Raw genomic sequence first — 24,669 nt, forward strand, 5'->3', positions numbered from 1 at the left:
GGCATTAGGTGATTTGACGTGAAATGACACAATAGCAAATAACCATTAGCCTGTTGGAAAAGCAATAAGATGACAACTATCTCATGAATTTTGGATCAATATCTTCTTTATAAGGAAGAAGAGAGAGGGAAAAGTTATGTGCTATTAAAAACTTAAATTGACAACACCATTAAATTTTCAAATTTTGTCAGTAGACGAAAAAGTCAACCTGTATATAGGCCAAAATTTCAAATTTAATCAATATTAATGTGTTATACATCATTTTAGACATAACATTCTTAATTTTTGAATCTGGTAAAACATTTTTCAAGCTGGATGCCCTGTGTAGAATATTTACTGTTTGAAGATCTTCAAGAACAGAATGTAAGTTCAAAAAATGAGACCTGTAAGCATGTATTTCAAGTAAATATTTTTTTTCCAGTTATTGATTATATTTTGAGGTTTAAGTTTCTTCAATTTCTTTCCTTGAATTTAAATTTTTTTTTCTCATTGAGCCTAATTTGAATTCTGTATTGAATGGCCGGTTAAGTTCATCATGAAGCGTCGTATTTTCTCTTCCACACATTTTATAGAACTATAAATCGAAAATTTTTGCTTTATTTTCTTCCCAAGTGTTACCTAGAATACATTTAAAAAGTTAAATTTTTATTAAATTATTTTAAAAAGCATGACGAATGTAACAAATTGATTGTGACGAACGTAATCCCTTGAAAGAAACACCGCATTTTTCAAACGTTTAATTCAATACAAAACAAATAAAATGTATATTTTGAAATAATTTAATTTTTTAATGTCATTGCATAATATTTTGTAATTTTTGCAACAGTTAACTCAATTTTTAACATATATTTGAAGAATTTTCTTGGGTTGTATTGAATGGAAAAAACGGCAGCTCAAAGGAAAAAAAAAGAGTTAAAGCAGAGCAAGAATGGCGAAAATGACAGGAAAAAAAGCAGCAGAATATATGCAAATATTACAGGATAGGAAAAAAACAATGATAACAAAAAATCAAGAAGACTGTGGAATCAAAAATTAGAAGTCAGGTGATGAGATTCAATTGCAGAGAAGCTAGCTAGCTAACTTTCTATAAAGTTGTAAACCAATGCAACTACGCCTTTCTCAGCATGCTAAGTTTACAGAAAGATTCAAAAAGCATGCTCTTCTAAGTAACCCCAGGAAAAAATAGGCTTTTTTATGTTATCTTGCTAAATAATAATAACATTGGAATTATTGTGGCAAAAATGAAAATCAAAAAGTTCCCGGAAGAAGCCTTCTTGAAAAAACAATCCTTACAGTTGATTTTGTTATTGTTAACAAGATTACATTTCTTGATAGTTTTCTCGAAAAAGAAGTTCGCTTGTGAGCGATTAAAAAAAAAAAAATGTGTTATAAAGACCCAGAACAGAAGTAAAACTTTTATATTTTCTTCTTTTTTACAACTGCCATTTCACCCGTATGTTTTCTTTCACGCTAAGCTCTTTTTCTTTCTGCGTTTGACTTGGGTATATTCACAACACGATTGTATATTTTAATGAAGAAAATAGAATACAAGCAGAGAGAAAACTAAAAATTATTCAAAAACCCACTTTTTAATTGTTGCCAAAAGCAATAAAAAATAATAATAACAATGAAATTAATTTTGGTAATAAAAGTTAACGAACTAAATTCAAGGCTGAACCTTAGCAATGTGGATTACGCTCTGTGGGTATATGCTTACTCAAGCCTTTATAGTAAATTGCTAATTTTATTAACAAAACTAAATTTACAAATACTACCATTTTTCATTATTTCTGGCAACAATTAAAAAACAACTATGTCACTTCCATCACACTTAAAGGTGATTACTGTTTTTATAGTAATATCTACCTAAACTTTAGAGAAATTGAGAGCTGAATCTCATGTTGCAAAAATGTTACGTTCGTCACACTATAGTACAGTCGGCTCCCGCTACAACGCGATTCCACTTACGCAAAATGGCTACAACGCGAATTTTTTCCGAGTAACGAATTTTAGAGCTAACGCGAAATTTTGTCCACAACACGAATTTTTTGGAAGGAAGAATCTGCTTCGTTATTGGCTACAAAATATTTATTTCGTAAATATTATTACATCCCTTTAAGCATCACTGACAGCGAAAGTTCTCACACCGAACTAAGCTACGCATCACGTTGTTAGTGCATCAAAAAAACACCCAACATCTTTCATTTATTCATTTTTTTCATTCTAAATATTAAATGTATGAAATTTCTGGCTCCTCAGTGGCACCTTTATCTAAATTTTGTGAAGATAAGAAGAAATAGAATGTTTGTGATTTTAAAAAAAGCCTTAGATTATCTATATACTTGAACAACTACAAAACATCGACGGCAGCACGACATTAATATGAGTGAATCTTCCATACGTACAATTAAAAGTCAAAACAAAAAGATATCCGTAAAAGTTCAGAACTTAGTTTCAATATTGAAGCTTGCAGAGCAGGCTAACAAAATAAATATTATTAAAATAGAAGATGCTCTTGTATTGTGGATTAAAAAGATAAGAAAGAGGGGCTGTTGCCCCAAATTGAAACGTTATAAAAGAAAAGGTGAAGCAACCGTATTTAAAAATGTATTAGATGAAAATAACGATCTGATCAAGGAGCATGAATCATCATTGTCTTCATTTTTTAACTTATAAATATAATTACTGTATCTACTGTACAGTACTATTATAGTTCAGCAATTTACTATTAATACATACTTTGCGTGCAGTGTTGTTTTATTTTACGTCGATATCTTCCATTCATTTTGAGCATTTAAAATATTTCATATTGAATAAAAGTTTCTTTTATTTTTTAAATACGGTAAAAGTTCAGTTCTTTATTTAAGAAAAAGTGTGGAGTGTAGTTAAGGAATTTTTTTTAAGCAGTTTGAGGGGTGTTTATAAGTGTCTAAAAGAATTTGGTATGCTTTAAAAAAATGTTTTACATATATTTTTCCAAAACGCGAAATTTCAACTTACGCGAGGAGTCTTGGAACGCATCCTTCGCGTAAGTCGGGACTCGATGGTAGTTTAGTTTCAAAAACCAATTCATGTGATTAAAACTGTGTTTTATTGCATGAATATTACACATAAGTTTTATTCTTTCACAAAATTCCACAAAACCACAAGTCAATGATTATTAGACGTTTTAAACTCATGTTACGCAACAAAATAGAGTCTGAATGTCACGTTCATCACTATGGAATGACCCCTCCCCCCAGTAGCTATTAATTTAACGTTAAAATAATTCATTTGTGCTACATGAGTATTATATGAATGTAAATCACGGTCTTATTGCAGCTGCACTGTACACATACACACAAACTTTTATATTGTTATAGACAGTTAAAAGAATACAAAGCTTTAGACTGAAAAATTCATCTTTTGTCTAACTAGACAGATAAATTCATGCTGTTTCTTTTATTCAAAAAATAAGGCTCAAGGGGAAAAAATTGCATCTGATTTCAATGTGTTAATGAGCACAAAGATCATATTTCTTGTAAATAGACTAAAGTTACAGAAAAAATAAAGTTTTTACACAGAAGAATTTTTACAATAACTTATTTATTAAATGCTAATATATATATATATATATATATATATATATATATATATATATATATATATATATATATATATATATATATATATATATATATATATATGTATATATATATATATATATGTCATTTTTCAAAAAGTTTAACTTTTCTGTCACACGCCTTTTACAGAAAAATCGTTAAGGAACAATTCATTTAACAATGGTTTTAAGTTCATCAAATATATATCTATTTACACCTGCCAACAATTTCATAATAATCTTTATTTCAGTATTTTTTTGGTTCACAACATGTATGAATTCTCACTTTCATTGCATGTCACACACCTTGTGCGACTGTTTTTGTTGCTTAATAACTTGTTTAATTAAAAGTATATACTTATTTATTTATTATTTCTTTCACAAGTGTCTCAAATACTAATTATTTAAGTAAATTTAACTTTTTTATATTTTTAGTTTGTTTTGGAAGGACAAGGAGTCATGTCACACAATAAATTCTCACCTCCGTTACCTAAACATAAAACGCCATTCCTAATTAACACATGGCAGTAATGACATCAAATTTTATTTTTCATGATACAAGGGAGCCCCCTTGTTTATTTTCAGCCATAGATTGAAGTTGTGAAATTTTTGTCGAAAGTTTTGCTTTTAAAACTTAGTGTAGTTATTCTAACTTCTCACCTCCGTGAACTTTAATTTCAGGGATGTAAATTAATGTAAAAAAAAAGTGAACATGTTTTCATATGCTTAACATGTGTAGATTGTAGCAACGAAGAAAAAAAAAATTTCCATGAAAAATATATTAGACCTATATTTATGGGTGATTGTGTTTCGGTATTTTACCGAATTTCCGGTATTTTCAGACGTATTTCCGGTAATTTATTGTCCGAAAATACCGGAATTATATTTTTTTGTTATACTTTTATCTCCCTGCCTCCGCAGTTTTTTAAAATTATATAATACTCATCAAATATACCTGCAAGAGCCATAAGATGAACACCTATCCCTTAAGATGGACAAATGTCAAGATAATTTGCATAACACCAGCTCAAAAGTAACTTTGTAACCCATTTAAAATTTAATCAAATGTACACACAATATTTTGACTCAGAACTATTTAATACTATGGCAAAGATGCACTTAAGTAATAGGAGCCAAAGATTACCCCCCCCCCCCCGGTTTCGCTTTGAAACTTTCAGGTATTTTTTGATGAACTCACAATCACCCCTGTATATTAATGGAAGCATCCTCGCCTCGGTGAATCTCACCTCCGTGACAGACCTTATCAATGTCATTATTGCTGAGGTGAAAATAACTGATGGAGGGGAAAATACATGAATAATAGGCATTCTACCAATATTATAAATTGCCAGTATGTCCTCAAATTTACTAAATACTATTTTTAACATACATTTGAAACTACTAATTAAGCCTTACTTTAATTAAGAGAGTTTAGTATTATATTCCCACTAATCATTAAAATAGCTGATTGTTTGCACAATTAACAAGATTACTACTTTGATATTAAAAGTTTCTTTTTTTTATTTCCGTGAACAAGGCATTTTTTAATTTTTTTTTATTTATGAGTAAAATAATTGGAACTTAGCTGGGCCATTGTTTATGGTTACTTCTAGTAGGTAACACTTTCATGTAAGAATGAAAAAAAAAGAAAACAAAAAAGGTTTCAAAATCGAAAAATATTTGCGTTTAAAAGTTACTTTTTCTGGAGAATGACCCATATATATATTAATATTATCAAGTCATAAGAATAATTGTTTTGCTTTTGACAAAAATGTTCATTTTCACTATGAAAAGAGTTATTGATACAAAATGCTTTTACAACTGAACTTTTCTTAAAACGATCATTTTGTTGCCATACAAAAAACTTAAAATCAATTTAAAATTCATTTCATCATCACCAAGTAAAAAACTGTTGCCTTTTTATATTTTAAACCCTCCTCCAACACGTCCAAAACTCATGTATGGAAGGGAGACAGAACTTTTAAGCGTTGTTGTAAATTAAGTAATAACTAGTAATCATTGGTTTAAATTATAGGGAGGCAAGTGCCCCCCTACTTTTTTTGAGCCATGGGCAGAGTTATTATTTTGCTCCCCCTCTCCCCACCCTAGTTTTTAAGCAAGGATTTTTAAAAATTATTTGTCAAATAATCTACACCTTATTTTCCAACAATAATGAAATGTAATTTGCATATTACCAATACGACTGTTATGAATTAGATGTGAAAACTGTATCATTATCTTCAACCACTAATTAGTAATTTCAACATATCTGTTTCTAAACTGCACCACAGCGGCACAATCTGAAGCCCAGAAGAGACCCGTGTACCTGATCCCAAAGCGAAGAATGAATGAATGAAGCTGAATGCTGAGTTGAATGTGTTTCAAATCCTATTATTGAGGAGAAGAAAAGAACACGTCTTAGGAAAACAAAGTGATTTTTAGAGATTGATAGTTATGTTAGGGGAAGATCTTAATTTTTTTTCAAAAATAAATCTTTAAATTAAAAATATTCAAAAGTAACCAGCCAATTCCCCCCCCCCCCCCCCGTCCTATTTTTTCACATTTTTTTTTCTAGTTCGTCTGAAAATAAGAAAGTGTTCAAAACACTGCTCCTCCAAAGCCCTCCCTCCTCCCCTCTCACACACCCGGAATCATTATGGAGAAGCCTTATACCTCTCACACACCCGGAATCATTATGAAGACCTTAAATTTCATTTTCAGGTCTTCAATTTTGCAAATTTTTCAGGGAAAAGACCACATTAACTGAACAACATTGAAATCACTTAATATTGGGTTTTTGGAGCTTTAACTTCGAAAAATTAAGGGCCCTAATATTACAAATTATGGCCTTAGAATCGCATTTTTATGGTTTGAATTTCAGAAAATATTCGGGCAAGGGTCCCTATACCGCTTTTCTCCTACATCATAAGCAATTAGGTTTTTTAAACTACACTTACAATAATTTCAAGTGGATTATTCCCTGAATATAAAACATTGGTTTAGTTTTTAGCACCATAATTTTGAAAACTTTACCAGGGAAGAGCTTCAGAACCTCCTTCCCGTAAAATGCTCGAAATTTGTCTAAAATTGCGTTTTTGGAAGTTTCAATGTCAAAAGTAGGGGGAGGAGGAATTGAATTTGACCTATTAAAAAAAAAATGATCGGGGACAGTCCTTAAGCTCCATCTGTTTCCCTAATGTCGAAAAATATGGCTTAAGATCACATTTTAAAGCTACAATTTCTAGAATCCCCGCTGAGACCCCTGTACCTTTTGTTCCAATAAGATCAACAAAGGAAGTCTTAAAATTGCATTTTTAAAGCTACAAGTTTCAAAATTTTTACGGGGGAGAGCCCCTGGATCCCTCTTTCCTATATGGTCTAAATTTTTCTTTTCTTTCTCGATATGTGCCCTACCCCCCTAAAAACTTTTTTCTGGTTGCGTCAGTAAAGTAAAATATCACGTTGAATCAGGGCATAAGTCAGTAATAACAGGGTGTGTGCACTGTATAGATTCTTCATCACTGGGATCCAAAAAAACAACTTCAGGAGAAAGGAAAATCCTTTCCGAAGTACTTAGAATTCCTTGAGTTTTCTATAGTCTATGGAATTTTCACGAAATAAAATCAAAGCAACTTGGAAGAAGAAATTTGTACTTTAGGATTACAAAACGTAAGCGCAACTGTTTGGTGCTATTGGTCGTGTAAACTATAAACACAACAACAAAAGAGGGTGAGCATATTTTTTGGGAGAGAAGCTTCACTTTTTTTTAAAACTTTTCCGGATGAACGTGCACATTAATCTCTATAGCTCTGTTTTGTTTAAACTGAATAACGTACACTGCATTAAAAGTTATTATGATTTCTTAAATTTATTCATTTATTTTTTGAAAATGTAAATTTTTTCATTATTTTAGTTGGTTGGCAGAGTATGTGAATCAAATAAATTTCCCTTGAAAAAAAAAGTTTGCCTCCCCCCCTCCCCACTTCATGTGGCCAAGTTACGCCTCTGCTAGTAATGAATGATCAGTGTCGCTTCAAAGTGATTTTAATTTAAATAAAAAGAGGAACTGTTCATGTGTACAAACTTAAATGAAAACAATTTTGCCATAATTTACTGTAAAAGCAAAAACATGTGCAAAAAACGGCAAAAACAGTAAAAAATACCATGGAGTTTTTTTTTCTCCAAGATAAAAACTATGGATAAAGTTTTCCCCAAAGGCAGTAAAAATCATAGTGAAAACTGGTAAATAACAGATGGCAAAACAATACCAACCCTGCTTTTTGAAGAATAATAACTCTTCTTTAAATAAGAAGAATTTGTTTTTAAAGAAGGCCTTTAAAAAGGTCATCTTGAAACAGGCAGAAGTGATTTACATGGTTAATTTTGTGAAGCCATTTTGCAGCTTTAATATTTTAAAGTAATTAAACATGTTGATTTGTTCAAAATTTTAAATGAAGTTGATCATTGCATTTATAAAATTTTAAATAACTGGAATCTATTAGAGTCAAGTAGAATGGACAATTAAAAAAAGTAAGTACCTCACTTGTAGCAGGAAAAAGTAATATAATAGCAAAAGAAGGCTTTGGGACAAACTGAAGCATTTCAGCATCAAAGGAAAAAATATCAGATATTCCATATTTTTTAGGCACGCCTAGTTGCATTAAAAACTGAAAGAAAAATTAGTAGCTTTTAATATAAGAGTATTTCAACATTTAATTTTACACCAATTTAAAATATTTTTGTATAAATATATAACAAAAATGCATTGAAGAAGGACATATTGAAAAAATAAAACACGATTACAGTAATTTGCAGCAGAAATGCTGCATCAGCATAATCGCCACACCTAAAAAAGAGTGAGTCAAAAAAATTTAAATTACTCAGACTCACTGCACTTAAAAACGATGATTAACTCATCCATGGCATATCAGTAGAAAATAACCATTAAAAGAAAGAAATTACAATATATGGCTTTTTACAATGTAGGGTGCATGGCTTATTCCCTTAATTAAAAAAAAAACTGAGAAAAAAAAACAGAATCAGGTGTTTAAATAGATTTTTGATTTTTCTCCTAAAATCGGGAACGTTTTGCCACACATTCATGCAAATAAGCTCTATACAAAGAAATAAAATTAAATTTTATAATTATGTTCATGATCTAGAAAGAGTAATAATCATATTTCTGTAAGAAAAGAGTTTATTTTGGCAATGGTTTTTAAATCTTCTGTTTTGGCGAATTTCTATTACCTGTGGCTTTTATTCCGAATCTTATATCAATAAAATATGTACAGGTTTTTCATTTTGCTTCCTAGCATTTCTTTTAAGGTTTTAAAATCACCTTCTTATTTAAAAAAAGGAGCTCCATTTTACTTGTAATCAACCAGACAAAAATATCGCAAATAGGGAATTGGACTTCTCCAGCACTTTTTTAACAGTCTACCATTTACTGTTTTTAAAGCTTTTAATTAATAGGTAGATAATATATAATTGCAATTATAGGTAGATAATATATAATTGTAATAATATGTCAGAACTTATTTTTTTATTGTTTTGTTAAAACAGTTGGAAAAAAATTGGGGCGATACAAAAGACGATCGTGCATGTCCCATTGGCAGGAAGGCTGCACTTCAATGTAACTTGTAAACACATAAATATAGCGGCTTTTCTTCCGGAAATTCTTATGAATGGAAGTAAAGTCATAGTAGGAGATATGTACAAGAAAAAAAAACTTGAACAAAATGTTACCTTTCTAAAAAGAAAAATGTAGTTTTCCCTCACGTTTTAGAAAAATTTGTAGCCAAATTTATTTATCAGTCATCATCAGGTTTAACATTCAACTTAACAAAGCTTCTTCTCCCCTCTCTCTCCAATCTGAACTAATCAGAGACTTCAGGAGTCGACTTTATCCTTTGCGGATAGGGAAAAATCTTTTTTTTTTTTTTTTTTTGAAATCGGAAGTTTTATTCCGAAGCTGGAAAATTGGAATTAATTGGTTGTTATTAGTACAAAAAAAAATGAAGAAACTCCAGGAAAAACAGAGCACTTGGCAGCTATGACATGGTGAATCATTTTCAGAAAAGGATACATTTCAAAAGTAAGAACTCTTGCTTTTCAATTCTCAAGCCAAGTTGTTTCAGAGCCACTTCGAGTACGTGCCGTACTAAAAAATAAGCAATTTTGTCTCAGTGTATATGGATGGTTTAACTGGTATATGGATGAAAATTTCAAGCTATAATTATTCTCAGGGAAAACAAACACAATTCTTTTGCTGCGTCTGTTTTTGTCCATAAAAAAGAAAAATTTGTTAATTTAGGTGTGATATGAAAAAGGATATTTTCAAGATTTTATTCACTACAGTTAACAAAACTAAGACTGTAATTAACAAGTTTTAGAAATAATAGATTTTCATGTAAAAAGTTGTATAAACTTATTTATACAAAAAATTAATAAAAGCAAAGCTTTCACACGGACTTTAAGCAAAAACATTAAAGCACACAGCATGTACTTAAACAATCAATGAGCAGTTCTAAATTTTTCATAATTTTGTCATAGTAAGATTGTTTTCTTAACGCATGATACTTATTCAAAAATAAATACATTAACATACAATTTTCAATAAGATTAGGGATGCAAGGGATAGTGATTTTGTTGGATATCACATTTCAGATATCTAATGTCTCTTTGTTTACAAGACCTGTGTACATCTGGCTCAGCAGTTGCCTTCAGTTACCTAACATACACTTTTTTTTATGTATCGCTCCTTCAAAACAATAAATCAAACTTATTTCACACATCATTTCTTATTAACCATATTAGATACACTTAAATACTTTTTTAAAACCTCTATATTTTAATGTATAGCTTACTGGAGTAATGCTGCATATAAAATTAAACACTGAAATATTGTGTTTTATTTGTTTAGATTTTTTCCCGAAAAGAAACAAATTTTAGGTAAAAAAATTTATCTGTATAATAGACATAGTTGAAACGTATAAATGTAACATGTATACAAACGTAATTGGAACTTTTCGATTTCAAGGATCATTCAAATAAGTTTTTATGTGAGCAAATAATATAATACTATATTCATATAATATTAATATTATAAAAATATTAATCAATATTCATATTATATCCATGCTTAGTTGATTTTCATTAAAAAAATGATCTTAGCTGCATTGCTTATTTTCTTTTTAATTAATAACTATTATTCCAGCTTGCTTGCAATAAAAGGTTTTAGTTTTGCAAGCAGCAAAGCCAACATAATGTTGGGTTTTATCAATAGGTCTTTTCACATAATTCTAAGAAAATTCTACCTTTACACAAAAGTTTGGTAAGACCCAATTTGGAGCATACCACTGAGTTTTTGGTCTTAAGAAAGATATTACATTAACCTCTCGGTATATTGCACTTGTCGAGAGAAAAAGAAATTGCACCATATATCCGAAATGCGGTATAACCAAGGTCATAAAAAGTAACACACACACAATTCAACTAATGCAAAAAATAATAACATTTGCATCTAAAAAAAATGTTACTTCATTATTGTATGAGGATGACTTTCTCAATAAAAACAAAAGAGAATTTATTCATCAATCTTTCTCTTAAACTACCAAAAAAAAAATAATTTAAAAAATATTTTTTTATGGTGGAATAGGAATTGAAAATTGCAACTTAAACTACAACAAATTAAGTCTATGAGAATATGCCAATTTTGTTCATTAATAAAGAAAAAGAAATTTTCTGCGAAATAAGGTAGGTGCGGGTAATAAGGTCTAACTAAGGGAGATTTGGAATAAAATGGGAAGAAAAGTATCCGAATCAGCAAATTGCAAATTTAATTAAAGTACCATTCAATTACTACACGAAAATAACAAAAAACGGCCTTTCTTGCCAAAAACAAACATAAAATTAATTAAAGTCAGAACAAACTTGTAAATTACAGCAGACACGTGTTTCGGCGTTACAGGGAACGCCTTTTTCAATGCAAAAAATAATGAGCTTATGGATGAAAAGACATCCGACAAAAGCCAAGCTTTTGTCGGATGTCTTTTCATCCATAAGCTCATTATTTTTTGCATTGAAAAAGGCGTTCCCTGTAACGCCGAAACACGTGTCTGCTGTAATTTACAAATTTGTGCTTCCACTTACGTTGTTTGTTCTGACTTTACTATTCAGCACAAAGGTATTTATTTATCTTATAAAATTAATTGTTTAAAAAACCTTGCAATTAGGCCTTATTATACTACGGTAGGGTAATAAGGCCTAATATTTTAACACTCGTAAATAATCAAAATAAGCTATTAACATTGGTAATTGAGATCATTTGTAACATCCTTAAGCATTTTTCATGCTGAAAATCTTCAAAACAAAAAAGAAAAAAAATTAACAGTCGTCAAGGCACTCAAAAATATCTTCGTCATCGGCTGTCAAACTGATGCATTGCTCATGATACCACCTGTTGCATTTTGAACAGAGCCTCATGTCAATCATTTTATCCTCCTCACAAGCGTGACAGTACCAACTAGCATCGGTTTTTTTTTTTTTGGTATTTTTTTTATCGTCTTTCTTTGAGGGTTGACCTCATTTTTTGCTTTTTTCTCTTTTCTATATTCTTCAAACAGCTCTTTGGTGACTTTAATTCCTCGATAATTAATAGATTTTCTTCTTAAAATTGATGTTTTTTCAGTATTTTTTACTCGAGTACGCATAAGCTCTTGAAATGTTTTTTTTTTTTAGTTGAGCTAGTGGAACATTGTCCTCTTCATCATCCGAACTAAAACCATAAACCATGCCGTACGTCGTTCCATCAGGTTTGTTTGGGGTACTATTAATTATTTCATCTTGTGCTGTCGATGTGGAAGGCCTTAGGGTTATTAGCGTGAGGGAGGTGCGAGGTTGCGAATTTTTTTCTTGAAATTTGTCAGCTTAGGGAGCTGGAATTTCTGTTAATACAGACAGAGCAAAAGCTGTTTCTGAAATAGCCTGTGGATTCAATGGATACAAACCAGTGGCTTTAAAGTGTCATGCATTTAGACCAGACATTTGAAAGAATAACATTAAACCGTGCCTTGGTGAGCTTTTTGTCTGGGTTTTGTTCCATAAATGATAAAACTTCTGCATCCCAGTGGTGTTCAAATGATCGATAGATGGCTTTATCAAGGGGTTGGAGTTCATGAGTGGTGTTCGAAGGTAAACAGTATAATGATATATCGAGAGAATCGGCGACTTCAACGATTGTTTAGTCTAGGTCACAAGCCGCTCCATCAAATATTAAAAGGGACTTCCCTGCACTTTTAAATCTAGATGGGTGCTTTAGAAATTCTGTAAAAAGTTCATTATAGTCATATAACCCTTTGTAGATTTTTCTACCAAAGAACCTGGGGGCAAATTGTCATATAATTCTGCCTTCAACCGTTTGCCTTTAAATATTATCATAGGTGGTATAGCAGTACCAAGTGTATTTACACATCCAGCTATTGTGACACTTTCGGCGTGTTCTGAAGACTAAATGCACTCTTTTAGTCCCCTTTGCCAAAACAGTCTGCTGGTGGTGAATTGTGAGACAGCAGCCTTTCTCATCCATGTTGTATATTCTTTCCGGATGACTTCTCAAGTCCAGATTATCATAAATTTCATTCAGTCTGTTAAAGTGATCATTAACGATAAATTTGTTAAGCTTTTGAGCACTGGCCGGGTTCATAAATTGAGCTTTTCGTCTAGATATTTCCGGGTGTCTTTTCATAAATGCTTTAAGCCAATCTTTACCAGCAACTTTAGCAAGTTTATTAAAATTATGCTTTATGTTATTAAGCTCACAAAATTTATAAACCAAGCGTCGGAGAATACGTGGTGTCACAGGCAACCCTACTTCAGCAAACCTCAAAATTCTGATGACAAGATCAGCTTCCTGGTCATCACTGAGAATAGATTTTCTACCAAGTGTTTTTTTCAAACTTCCGGTCTGGAGATGGTTTCTAATGGTTCTCCTGGGAACATTATACCTCACAGCTGCTTTATATGAGCTCAGCATACCTCTTCTTACTGCTTGGACAGCCGACACTAAGTCATTATCAGACCACAGTGCTCGTTTGGGGGGCATCGTGATGTAGGCACTAAAATAAAAATGAACCAAGTCGTAAACAGCCGCAATTACTAATAAACACTCATACCATGTTGAGAAAGGTTCAAAATAAGATGCACAGCTGAAAAACTACGTTACAATAAAAAGGAATATAAGAAGGCCTACGGTCAACTTTCGTAGGCCTTATTAGCCGCTGACGTCGAATTTAAAAAAATACAAAAAAGTACAATAATTCGATCATATTATTTCACTCAGACATGAAATATCGATAGAAGCATTCAAGATAGATAACTGTAGCGCAAAACTATGCATAAAAGTATGATATTACAAAAATTACTCACATTTCAATCTGACGATTTTTTTATTATTCGTGTCTTACAAGCGTTCCGTGAAAATGAATCTGAGCTCGCTGGTCAAAACAACTGAGCATGGCGTTTGGACCAGTTTGAGGTGCCATCTGGGAGTGTAAACTATCTACGATAGCGTTTTTGAGGGGCTACAACCATTTTAAATTATATTTTCGCTGTTTAGGCCTTATTACCCGACAGGCCTTAATACCCGCACCTACCTTATAACCTTTTTTTTGTAATGTCAGTTGTAAAGCAACATTATTTTAAAAATATAATTTTTAATAAGCAGGATATATCCGAATGAGCGATACAATGAGAGGTTACAGTAAACTCTAATGTATTGGAAAGGGTTCAAAGGAGGGCTACAACGCTAGTCAATAGGCTTTCTAATTTAGATATTAGCATAATCTTGAGCAAAGGAAAGCTTAAAGTTATTTAAGTTTATTATAATGGAGGAAGTATATGGGCTAAATTTCAGCACAGATGGCAAAACCTGGGGTCAGTACTGAAAATAAGGTTTTTTTCAATTTTAAGTTAAATTTTTCATTTTAAACATACAGTCGAGCCTCCATATATCGAACTTCCACATATCGAAATTTTCTACATATCGAAATCCCAGCAAATTTCAATGTTCATTACATAGAAAAATTGTTTCTATACATCGAAAAAATCTCTATATATCGAAAAAAAATTCGAGACATTCGTAGATATTTTTTTCCCACTTTAGACTGTTTGTCTCATGAAAAATACAGGTTAGGGGAGAAAATTATGTTTACTAAAAGTTGCTAAGAAACTCATAAGAAATCTGGGTTTGAGGGGTATGTATAGGTTGTTGTTCCGTTCTGGAGTTCTTAAATTCCCTCAAGTTCATTTCAAATCTTAGTTGTAACCAGTAACACTGTAAAATCAGTTTCAAGTTATCTTTTTTGTCTGTTGATTATCAATGTTAGTCTTTTCAGCTTCAGTAAAAATCGTTCAAGTTAGGTAGATTGATTTTTTACTTTTCTCTCGATTACATTGTCAAAACGAAAATCCCTCTATGTTGCGGATCAAATTGAACTGCCGAAGAATGAAGATGTATGAAGGCACAAAAATGTAATTTCTGTTAATTTTTCAATTATTAACTTTCGTTTAATCCAATGCTCGTAAAAATTAGAAATTGGGTTTCATGCACGAAAATTAGCTTTTATTTTAATGTTTTAGGAGATTTTTATGATAAAATAAGATCGTTTCTATATATCGAAATTTCTATATATCGAATTTTCCCCCGGCAATTTGCTACTTCAATATATGGAGGTCCGACTGTATTTTTTTTTATTATTCATTTGAAAATGTTGATTTGAAAATGTGTTTGCTAATAATTTTTGCATTTTATATTTTTTTATTTAAATGGATACATAATTTTTTAAAAGATAAACTGAAAAAATAAGTTTTTTGAAGAAAATATAAATTTAAGGCATCCTGCTCGACACCTAAATATTTTTTAATTTGGATAAATAGTGTTGTGATACATGTGAGGCTATAGGGGCAACGTTACATGAAATTTTGAACTTTCAAAAAAAAATTACACAGGGCTGGTTTACACTTTCAGGCACAAGTAGGCACGGGTTGCCGTTTTCAAATTATATAAAACTTTTTTCACAATTGTTTTGACCTAAAAGAACAAATATAAAAAGGTGTGCAACTTCGTTTTTTTTTTTTTTTTTTTGGACACCCTAGTGCTTATCCCCCAATGTGATTGCTCAAAATTAGTACTAAATATGGAAGTTAAACTTTTACAACATTCAATTTTTATCTGTTCTAAATACGTAATGTGACCAGATTTTTCAAGCTAAAAATCAGGACACATGATGGGGGGGAGGGAGGGTAGAGTAGTTTTTTTTTCCATAGGCTTAATATTTTACGTCACAGAAAAATGCCAAAAAATAACGGAAATGTACCAATAAAGAACTCAAGTTGAAAATAATTTAATAGTATTGATGTAAAGAATATTGCATCATACAACAAATTTATTAATCAAAATTATTATTTTCAGTTGTACTTGCTGTTAGAAGCAATTTTAAGAAGCAAATTCTTGTTGCCTTTCAGAAAATCAAGGAATTCCTTGCATGAATAAGAAAAGTTAATTTTAGTTATAAGAAGACTTTTTAAAGTGGCAACTGATAATTGCGTTTTTTCAGATGTCCAAATTTTATTCATCAAGGAAAATGTTCTTTCAACAACTGCTGTTGTGCTTGGCAAACTGAAACCAAACTCAACAATCCTTGTCAAACAGTTGACTTCAATCGCCTGAGTGTGAGTCAATTTATTTTGCAAGTTGTCATTCAAAATGCATTTACATTTACCCATCTCATAAAATTATGATAATCGTACAATGTGTAACAGTTACAATCCAATGAATGAAAATAATTTATTTTCCTCCGTTCGCGGCCAGCACCTGACACTTAACAGCTCCTCCTCTTCAATCCAAATCATGGTGGAGGTAGTTCAGCGTATTAAACATTAAAGAATAACATTTTACATGGCGTTCTTATGTTTACTGACGGCAAAATATCGAAAAAGCATTTAAAAAATCTAGACTGTATGTTATTTTTCTTGTGTGACGGAATTTAAACAAAAAAAGCGGGACTTTTTCGACAAAGCATGACAGTAAGACAAAAAGCGGGACGTCTGGTCACATTATAAATACGAGATCAGTAGAGCAAGCAAAGAGAGTAGCCCATAACAATCTGAGTGTCAACGAGGAGCAGAGTCACTGCAAAGAAAAAATAAACTACCTGTGGAATCCACTAGCTCTTCCGTGAATGGGCATTTGGTGCTAAATAATACGGCTTATTAGTTAGTTGCCTTATATCCCGGGCAGAACAAGAACAGCTAGTAACGCATTTTGAGTTACGAGAAATTTTATGAATGGAATTGCTACACTATAAACTTACAACCAGATGGCTGGGCTTAACGGGAAACTTTAAAGGGTCGATCGGCTTTTTTCATTCATACTTTTGCTCAACGAAGTGCTATGGGAAATGACTTTCACGCCTTTTATAATTCAGGCATTTTTAATGGAACTAAAGCAAATGAGTTATTTTCCATCCTGAAAATCTACAAGTTAAATGCAGTAAAGAAATCTGAAAGTGCACTAAACTGGTCTTGGTAGAAGAGAGAGTCTTAGACTCAATGTTTGAAAAATAAATAAAATAGGATTGAGTTCTTGAATTTCTAACGCAGAAAAATTACATTTGCTTCCTGTACAACAAGAAGAAAATTTTCTGACAGGAAAGAAGGGCACTAATTTTTGAAGAACATTTGACACATTTTATTGCAGTACATGCACATATATTTAAAATAGAATAACATGTCAAATTTCATGAATCAAATATGCTCAAATAAATAAAATCTTTCAAATATCAAAAAAGTATTTCATGTAGTTATCGGCGTTTGTCGAAACTCCACGTTTTTTCCTTATATCTTTTGAAAATGAAACAATTCTTTTATAAAACTGAAATTTTTAATTTAGTAAACTATTACTTGTTTCAACTTCGGAAAATTTTATATACAGTAGTCGCCGTTTAATGCGATTCCTTCGGGACAAACATAGTTTGATAACAATAACCAAAAAGAATCCATGACACACAAAATGATTTTTTCAATTAAGGAGCATTTAACTTTACAACTGCAAATTAAAATTACAACGACTCAACTAAACAGCGTTAAATTATAGATTACAAAAAAATAGCAGAATGAAATAGCTCTCTTTTTCCATCTATTAAACCATCCGTCTCATGCTACGGAGTCTTTTTTGTACATTTTTAAAGCAAGGTTTTCTGCCTTTTGCCTTTATCCTTTCCCCTGACAAAAGTAAACCAGTTTCAAGGCAGATTCAACTTCACCCACTTTTCCAGCAGTTTTGCTTGTTGTTAAAATTTTCATTTAGCTGCACTTAGTTTTCAATCTTGTCATGATTTCTCAGTAACTCACAAAGTAATGGCTGAGAAATGTTTATTGTTCTGTAGCATTTCTTTGACTCATCACAGTTAACTATTAAAGCACTTTAAAATTTCAATTTTTCCTTCGACAGTTACGTTTTTTCTTCATGGTTAAAATGTTTGACCGCTTAGAGTGAAGTTTATAGTATAGAGAAAATTCTTCTGCTTTATTGATAAGAAAAGAACTTTTCTTGGAAGCTACTTGTCAGGGTTTGTCTTTGTATTTCTGTTGATTGAGGAATAAAAAAGAGGAAAAAATTGAAAGTGTATGAAAAAGTGATAACAATTAACGAAGATACTGATTACAGTAGCCTATCAGCATTTTTTGAATGCATGTTAATATACAAGTGTTCCGGGACTTAGCGATTCTGATAACATTAATCGTGATCACATTAAGTGGCACCTACTGTACCGTTTTTTTTTTTTTTTTTTCTGAAAAGCAATTAAGAAAAGACATACAAATTCAAGTAAGCATGATTTTTTAGAAACATTTAGAAATGAATACTTATCACTAAGTGATCCATCTCATTTACCTTGTTCATAACCTAAAAATAAACAAACATTCATTGCATCAAAAATATCAAATGATTTCATAAAATTAATCTTTTAAAATTTTTAGTAACAAACTGAAAAATCTGATTTGCAACAATTGCAAATCATGCACAAATGAAAACAAATCATGCATCAAAATAACTTATTAATTGTAGTCATGACAATAATTAAAGTGCTCTGTTAATTTAAGTACTTGACTTTCTCTTAGAAGAGGGAACCCTTGGAGGAAAAACTAATCAAAAGCAAAATGACGAAAATGTTGGGTATTATTACTTGTAGTGTTCTTGTTTGATTATTTTTTTAAACATTTGCTATAGTTTACGAACATCCTTTCCTTATCAACTGAAATAATATGTTAGAAAACAGTTGTGTCAGATTCACTGAATGGTCTGACAAAACATCCACTGGGGGGAAGGGGGGATAATTGAGTCAACATTTTAAAAAAATCTAGGTGATGACTATATTAATTTATTATGAACAGCAGACACAACTGAACACAGAACAGCAAAATATATGGCATACAAGAGTTTTAGGTTTATGAATAACTTATTTTCATTAAGGGGCATTTCACAGTATTTGTGACATAGGGGTGTCCGTAAAAAAACTTGTTAAAAGGTTACAATTTTTATAAATATTGAATAAGCATATTTCAAAGGACATGAATGTCATATTTTTTTCTTCATTCACTTCATATTATGCATGTAATCGCAATCAAAACATCATAAATACAACTTTTACCGTTACGCACTCTACATTGAATTTTTCTTCAATAGTGACTTGAACTGAATTTCAAGCAAAAATTGGTGCTTGGGACAAATAAAGTACATAATCATCTCTAATACAGATAATAATTTTAATCAAAAAGTGCATTCGTTAAAAAATTATAAGTTATGAAAATGATGATTGTAGAGTCCGTAACAATAATTAGAAGAAAAGTTGTTGAAATTTTTATTTATGCATTTTATAACAAACAAATGTTTTGTGATAAGAATTAAAAACCAAAGACATCAATAAAAACATCAATATAATTAAAATTGACAAGCATCTACTTTTATGCTATTTATGCCAGATCTGTGGCATTTTTTCAAGAATCAGCACAATTTGGGTTTTTATCCACTTCACTATTGCTCATTAGAGTATTGCTTTTTTGATTGTTTTAAAATTTTTTGGGGTTTCTAAAAGTGAACCAATATACCCCAGGTTCAAAAAAGTTGTCCTGATTTTTTTCTTTACAGCAAAAAATAAACTTAAAACAGTCAACGCTCTATAGAACGGCCTCCTATAACTGCAACCCTTTCATTGTAGTGACTGATGCATGAAGTCCCATTCTCTATTCCACAGATACAATGTTATTTTACGGTTCAATAGAGTGTCCGAACTGAAACGTTCATTCCGATACAACATCCAAAACTGAGTTTCAATTTTTTTATTATCCTCAGGACTAATTATTTGAAAACTAATTTTTTACCATTTTATGTTTCTAAAGGTAAAATATTTCCATTGAAAAGAATTATTTGTTAGTTTTGGATTAAAAAATGATGAATACTGCACACAAATTGTAGACATCACGAATTATATATATATATGTACATATATATATATATATATATATATTTTTTTTTTTGAAAAAGTCAAAATAGCAGAAAGATTCTAAAATAGCAGCATTTGTTTTCCTTTTTAAAGATTTTTTTTTACTTGTTTAGTTAATTTCTTAATTCTCTTTTAACAGGAAGCATAAATATGAGAAATTATTCGTGCATTTAAAAATAAGTGACTGAATAACATGCAATACGTTAAAACGACCTCTGGTTACAGTGGACAACTGGGGTCGTTATAACGAACATCGATATAACGAATGCCTACTGTACTTAGGAACTCAAAGAACTTATTTTAGGAGAGGAATTAAATTTATTGCTTCATTCTTTATGAAAAACATTTTTAAAATAAAGTTGCTTAGTTATGAAAGTTACTCAACCAAAAATAACTGTCAAAATAGGTTTCTGAAATTTGTTCAATATAACTGTACCATGTGATTTTATTATATTAATTGTATAACAATAGGCGCTACATTTTGTTGATCGTAAATTTTAAAAAAAGTACTGAAATTATCAAGATTGGTGTAACAAGCACCAATTTCCCATGTAACGTTATGGGGTGTTGTCTGGTGGTCCTGCGTTTCAGTATATTTTCAGTGTGACATTTAACAAATTTCCAGTATTATATCGCACGAAAAAAAAATCACTTGACTGATCATACATTCAATTAAATGTGATTATTTAAATAAAAGGCTAATGAATAAAATTTTGTTGTTTAATTGGTCCAGTCAAACTAAGGAAAAAATACCCTTAACATGGGAAAAATTGCAACAGAAGCTTTTTCAGTTGATTTTATATCAGTAAATCAACATATCCAAAATCGGACAAAATTTTAGAAGGCGTTTTTAAGAAACTGAAACTAAGAGTTAGTGAAAGTGGCAAAATATCTCAAAATAATAAAATAATAATAATAAATAAGGCATGTTAGTAACAAAAAGATGAAGAGAAAAGAGTCAATAAAAAAGAGGCTTGTGTCGGAGAACCTGTCATAATACTCGGAGAACCTGTCATAACATTCGTAGGTTCAAAACTAGTATACAGCAAAGGATGGATTATTTGAAAGTTGGCAGAAAATAGATGACTACATCGATTCACTTTCCATTTTACTTTTAAAAAAATAGTATAACTACGGTGTCATGACATCAAATAAATAAATTTACTCACTTCAGGATTTGCTTCTAGAGGTAACCACCTGATATCAGACATAGTGAAAATTATTCTCTTGAAAACCTAAGCACAAAAAAATGTCAGAAGAACTGCACAATTCAGAGCAAGGATAACAGCAGAAATTATATTTACTGACTATACTTTAAACAGACTCACTCCAAGACAGAAGTTCACACAAGCACAAGTCGGTTCCGTTAAGCGTTCAGTTTGTTTGTTGAAAATATTCTATTTTATTCTATTCGGCGCTAAAAAGTCAAAAACGAATGAGACACATATGTTGCAGGTCTCTCCTCAAAGGTACTCTTAGGTTGCGTTCGACGAACCTCACCGGTCGCTCGGTAAGTAACCGGCTACAAACCGCAGCGTTCTAGCATCTATCGGTTACCTCACCGGTTACCATTTTAAGCTGTAGATTGGTTGATTGGAGCAAGTGATCATAAGTTGTCACGTGATTAACTAACCGTTCGCTACCGGTAGTGCTCGTCAAACGCAACCTTAAAAAAAAAGGAAGCTCTTTGACCTATATAACAAACTGAAATGCCGATGGAAACCAAACTGGACAAAAAACGGTGGCCGTGAGTAGAGTCCCTACATGAAAACGTAGTTTTTGTAGTGTTCGCTTGTTGGGTGTGATTATTGAGCGGGAGCGGGTAGCGATGCAATAGAGAATTTTTTGTTGAAACCCTTAGTTTCCAGCTCCCTCTTTTTTTTTCTTTGTAGGGGGGAATATGGGGCAGAGGAAAACAGTTAAGATGACTGAGCTTTTACAAAATGAACCAATTGGTGATTTGTTCTGAAAATTATAGTACATAAAGAAAGAACGTTGTATTTTATAATGAAACTGTCAGTAAAACAGTATTTATTACTTTTGGCAGTAAATTTGTGATTTTAGAAGAAAAGTGGAAAATGTTTACTTTTTTTTCTTAACATTCTTAAAAGCGAGATTATGTAGCAACATAATAAATGTGCCATTGTGCCCAATTTCTTTCTTCTTCTGTACAACAGACAATTAAATGAAATAAGCAAAATATATTCTGAAATGTTAGGGAATGATCTTATTTATAAAAATTATTACATAAAAAAGTCTTGAAACAAAGCAAAATTATGTTAAAAATAAAGTTATTGTAATTTCTGACTCGTTCTTGCTGCTCCTTGAAACAAAAGTCGCAATTTAAATCAGCAACTTTTCATTTTAAATTAAATATATTATGTGTTTATTTGCAAAATTTGATCCCCTTAAATGTGTTCACTTAGGTACTATTGAAACGTACAAAAAAGTTTTGCTAACGTACAACACCAAAAATTCTTGAGAATAATCAAAATTCAAAATATTTCTTAACAATTGTTGCCATATATTTTTTAAAACATATTATTGAAATTTAAATCAACATTACTTAAAATAACATCTTTTGTCTAACTTTTCAATTTTAATTACTTGAAAAAAAAATAATAATAATAATCTTTTCCTGAGTTTGTGAAGCATTCAAGTTAGGACAGTAGTTAATTTTTGCATGAAATTTGAATTTAAAACCATTGCTAAATTTGGACAGTAAACCCTCATTAATCCATACCCAATTAAACATGTCTTTGCTTAATCTGAACAATCATTTATGTGTACATGCTGTATAAATGAAATGCCATTTAGAGCAATAATGTATTTTTGTTGGCTGTATTTTGTATTTTTATCTCTTACGCAGTTTTATATTTCATTGCCTTCTATTCAAAATTTTACTGTGTACAGTAGTTTGTTCATGCACCTTGGCTGAATTTGTAGGTTAATTTGTTTAATCCATGCTTTCATTAATTCAGACGACCTGGAGCCCGTATTAGCTGCTACATTTAGATTTTTTTCGACCATTGCATGGTTTTCATATAAGAATAAAACCCAAAGTTTAATTATGAGATGAATGTTTCAACTTACTATAGGCAAAGGTTAATGTACTTGTAAAATCACCCATGTATTTTTTACATTTATGGAATTTTTATATTGTAGTATCTCCTTTTGGTAATGAGAAATAACATAAACATGTTTAAAATTGGATGATTTAAAACTTTTTATGTACATATGTGAATAAAGATATTATTTAACTTATATTTTGTGTTCATTTACTGATTTTTAAATAATTTTCAAGTATGGGGGGGGGTAATACCCCCCCCCCCCCCAATGTTCTTCTATTTATCTTTATTTTTCCTTTTTTCGAAAATTTTTGTTTCTGTTTATTTTGTTTCATGGTTTTCCATTCTGCTTTTCCTTTCTTGCGGTTCACGGTTACTGACAATTTCTTTTCCTTTTGTTTAAGCTTCGGCTTAATCCTTGTCCAATTGAATTCTTTCTTTCTGGGTTCGTACCTAAGAGAAAGCTCCTGGCCTTTGCTTGCATTAATATTGGTTCCTGATCGGTTTATAACTTTGTCATTGGTGTTTGGCTAATCCGCTGTTTTTATCTTTTAAGCTGCATGCTTATCTGCTCTTGGCTTTTGTCGGATGTCTTTTCATCCATAAGCTCATTATTTTTTGCATTGAAAAAGGCGTTCCCTGTAACGCCGAAACACGTGTCTGCTGTAATTTACAAATTTGTGCTTCTACTTACGTTGTTTGGTCTGACTTTAATTTTCAAGTATGTTCGGTTAATTTTAAAAAGCAATGCTGTAGTTGAAAAAAATATTTTGGGCAACCAAAAAAGAAAAGATGGTGTGAAACCAGTTAACACATTATTTGCAATATTTTTACAACAAAAAAAAAAAAAAACATTTTTTAGAGACTGCATGTCCCCTACTCCCAACCACTGCTCTGTTTATATGACATATCCAAAACACGCAAACAACACTTTTTCTGACTTTAATTAATGTGTCGCTATGTCGAAATAAGTGAATGTGTTGCTTAAAAAAAACTTTGATGATTAAAAATACAGTGGACGCTGGTTAATTGAGTCCGAAGTAAATTCTATCAAATGCGTTATTGAATCAAATTTTCAAAAACAGAACAAAATCTTAATTGAATCATCCACTTTACAGAACCAAAACTGTGTAGAACAAAGGGGATTCATGTAAGCGGTGGCCACTGGATAAACCATAAAAATAATGTGCATTAGGTTTGTTTGCCACTTGAAACTTGCACATGCTACAAAAATTGATTTTTTTAAAAATGTTTTATTCACATTAAATAGAAAAATTAGAGTTCAATGTTCTTGTCCCCACTACAACTTAATTTTTCTTGATATTATGCAGGGGTGCCACCTGGGGGTGGGGGTTGTGGCGCACATTGCAGCGTTGAAATTTAATGGGAGGGGTTGCTTGGAGGGATATTTTTCTCTTTGGGGGGGGGGGAGAGTTTGTGG

At 31.2% G+C, this 24,669-nt stretch overlaps 1 protein-coding gene across 1 annotated transcript in view; it reads right to left on the reverse strand.

The window, feature by feature from the left end:
* The window catches only part of LOC129231628 (ubiquitin carboxyl-terminal hydrolase isozyme L3-like), a 60,333-nt gene extending 38,962 nt beyond the window's left edge, over positions 1 to 21,371 (reverse strand). Inside the window, exons 1-4 of the mRNA XM_054865993.1 lie at positions 21,330 to 21,371; positions 18,552 to 18,563; positions 8,140 to 8,268; positions 5,888 to 5,989 (exon numbers count right to left, since the gene is read on the reverse strand). Coding sequence (XP_054721968.1) covers positions 5,888 to 5,989; positions 8,140 to 8,268; positions 18,552 to 18,563; positions 21,330 to 21,371 — 285 coding nt within the window. The remainder of the gene's footprint in view (positions 1 to 5,887; positions 5,990 to 8,139; positions 8,269 to 18,551; positions 18,564 to 21,329) is intronic.
* Positions 21,372 to 24,669: the final 3,298 nt, after the last annotated feature.

This window comes from Uloborus diversus, chromosome 10, assembly GCF_026930045.1.
Source record: "Uloborus diversus isolate 005 chromosome 10, Udiv.v.3.1, whole genome shotgun sequence".
In the NCBI taxonomy this organism is placed as follows: Eukaryota; Metazoa; Arthropoda; class Arachnida; order Araneae; family Uloboridae; genus Uloborus; species Uloborus diversus.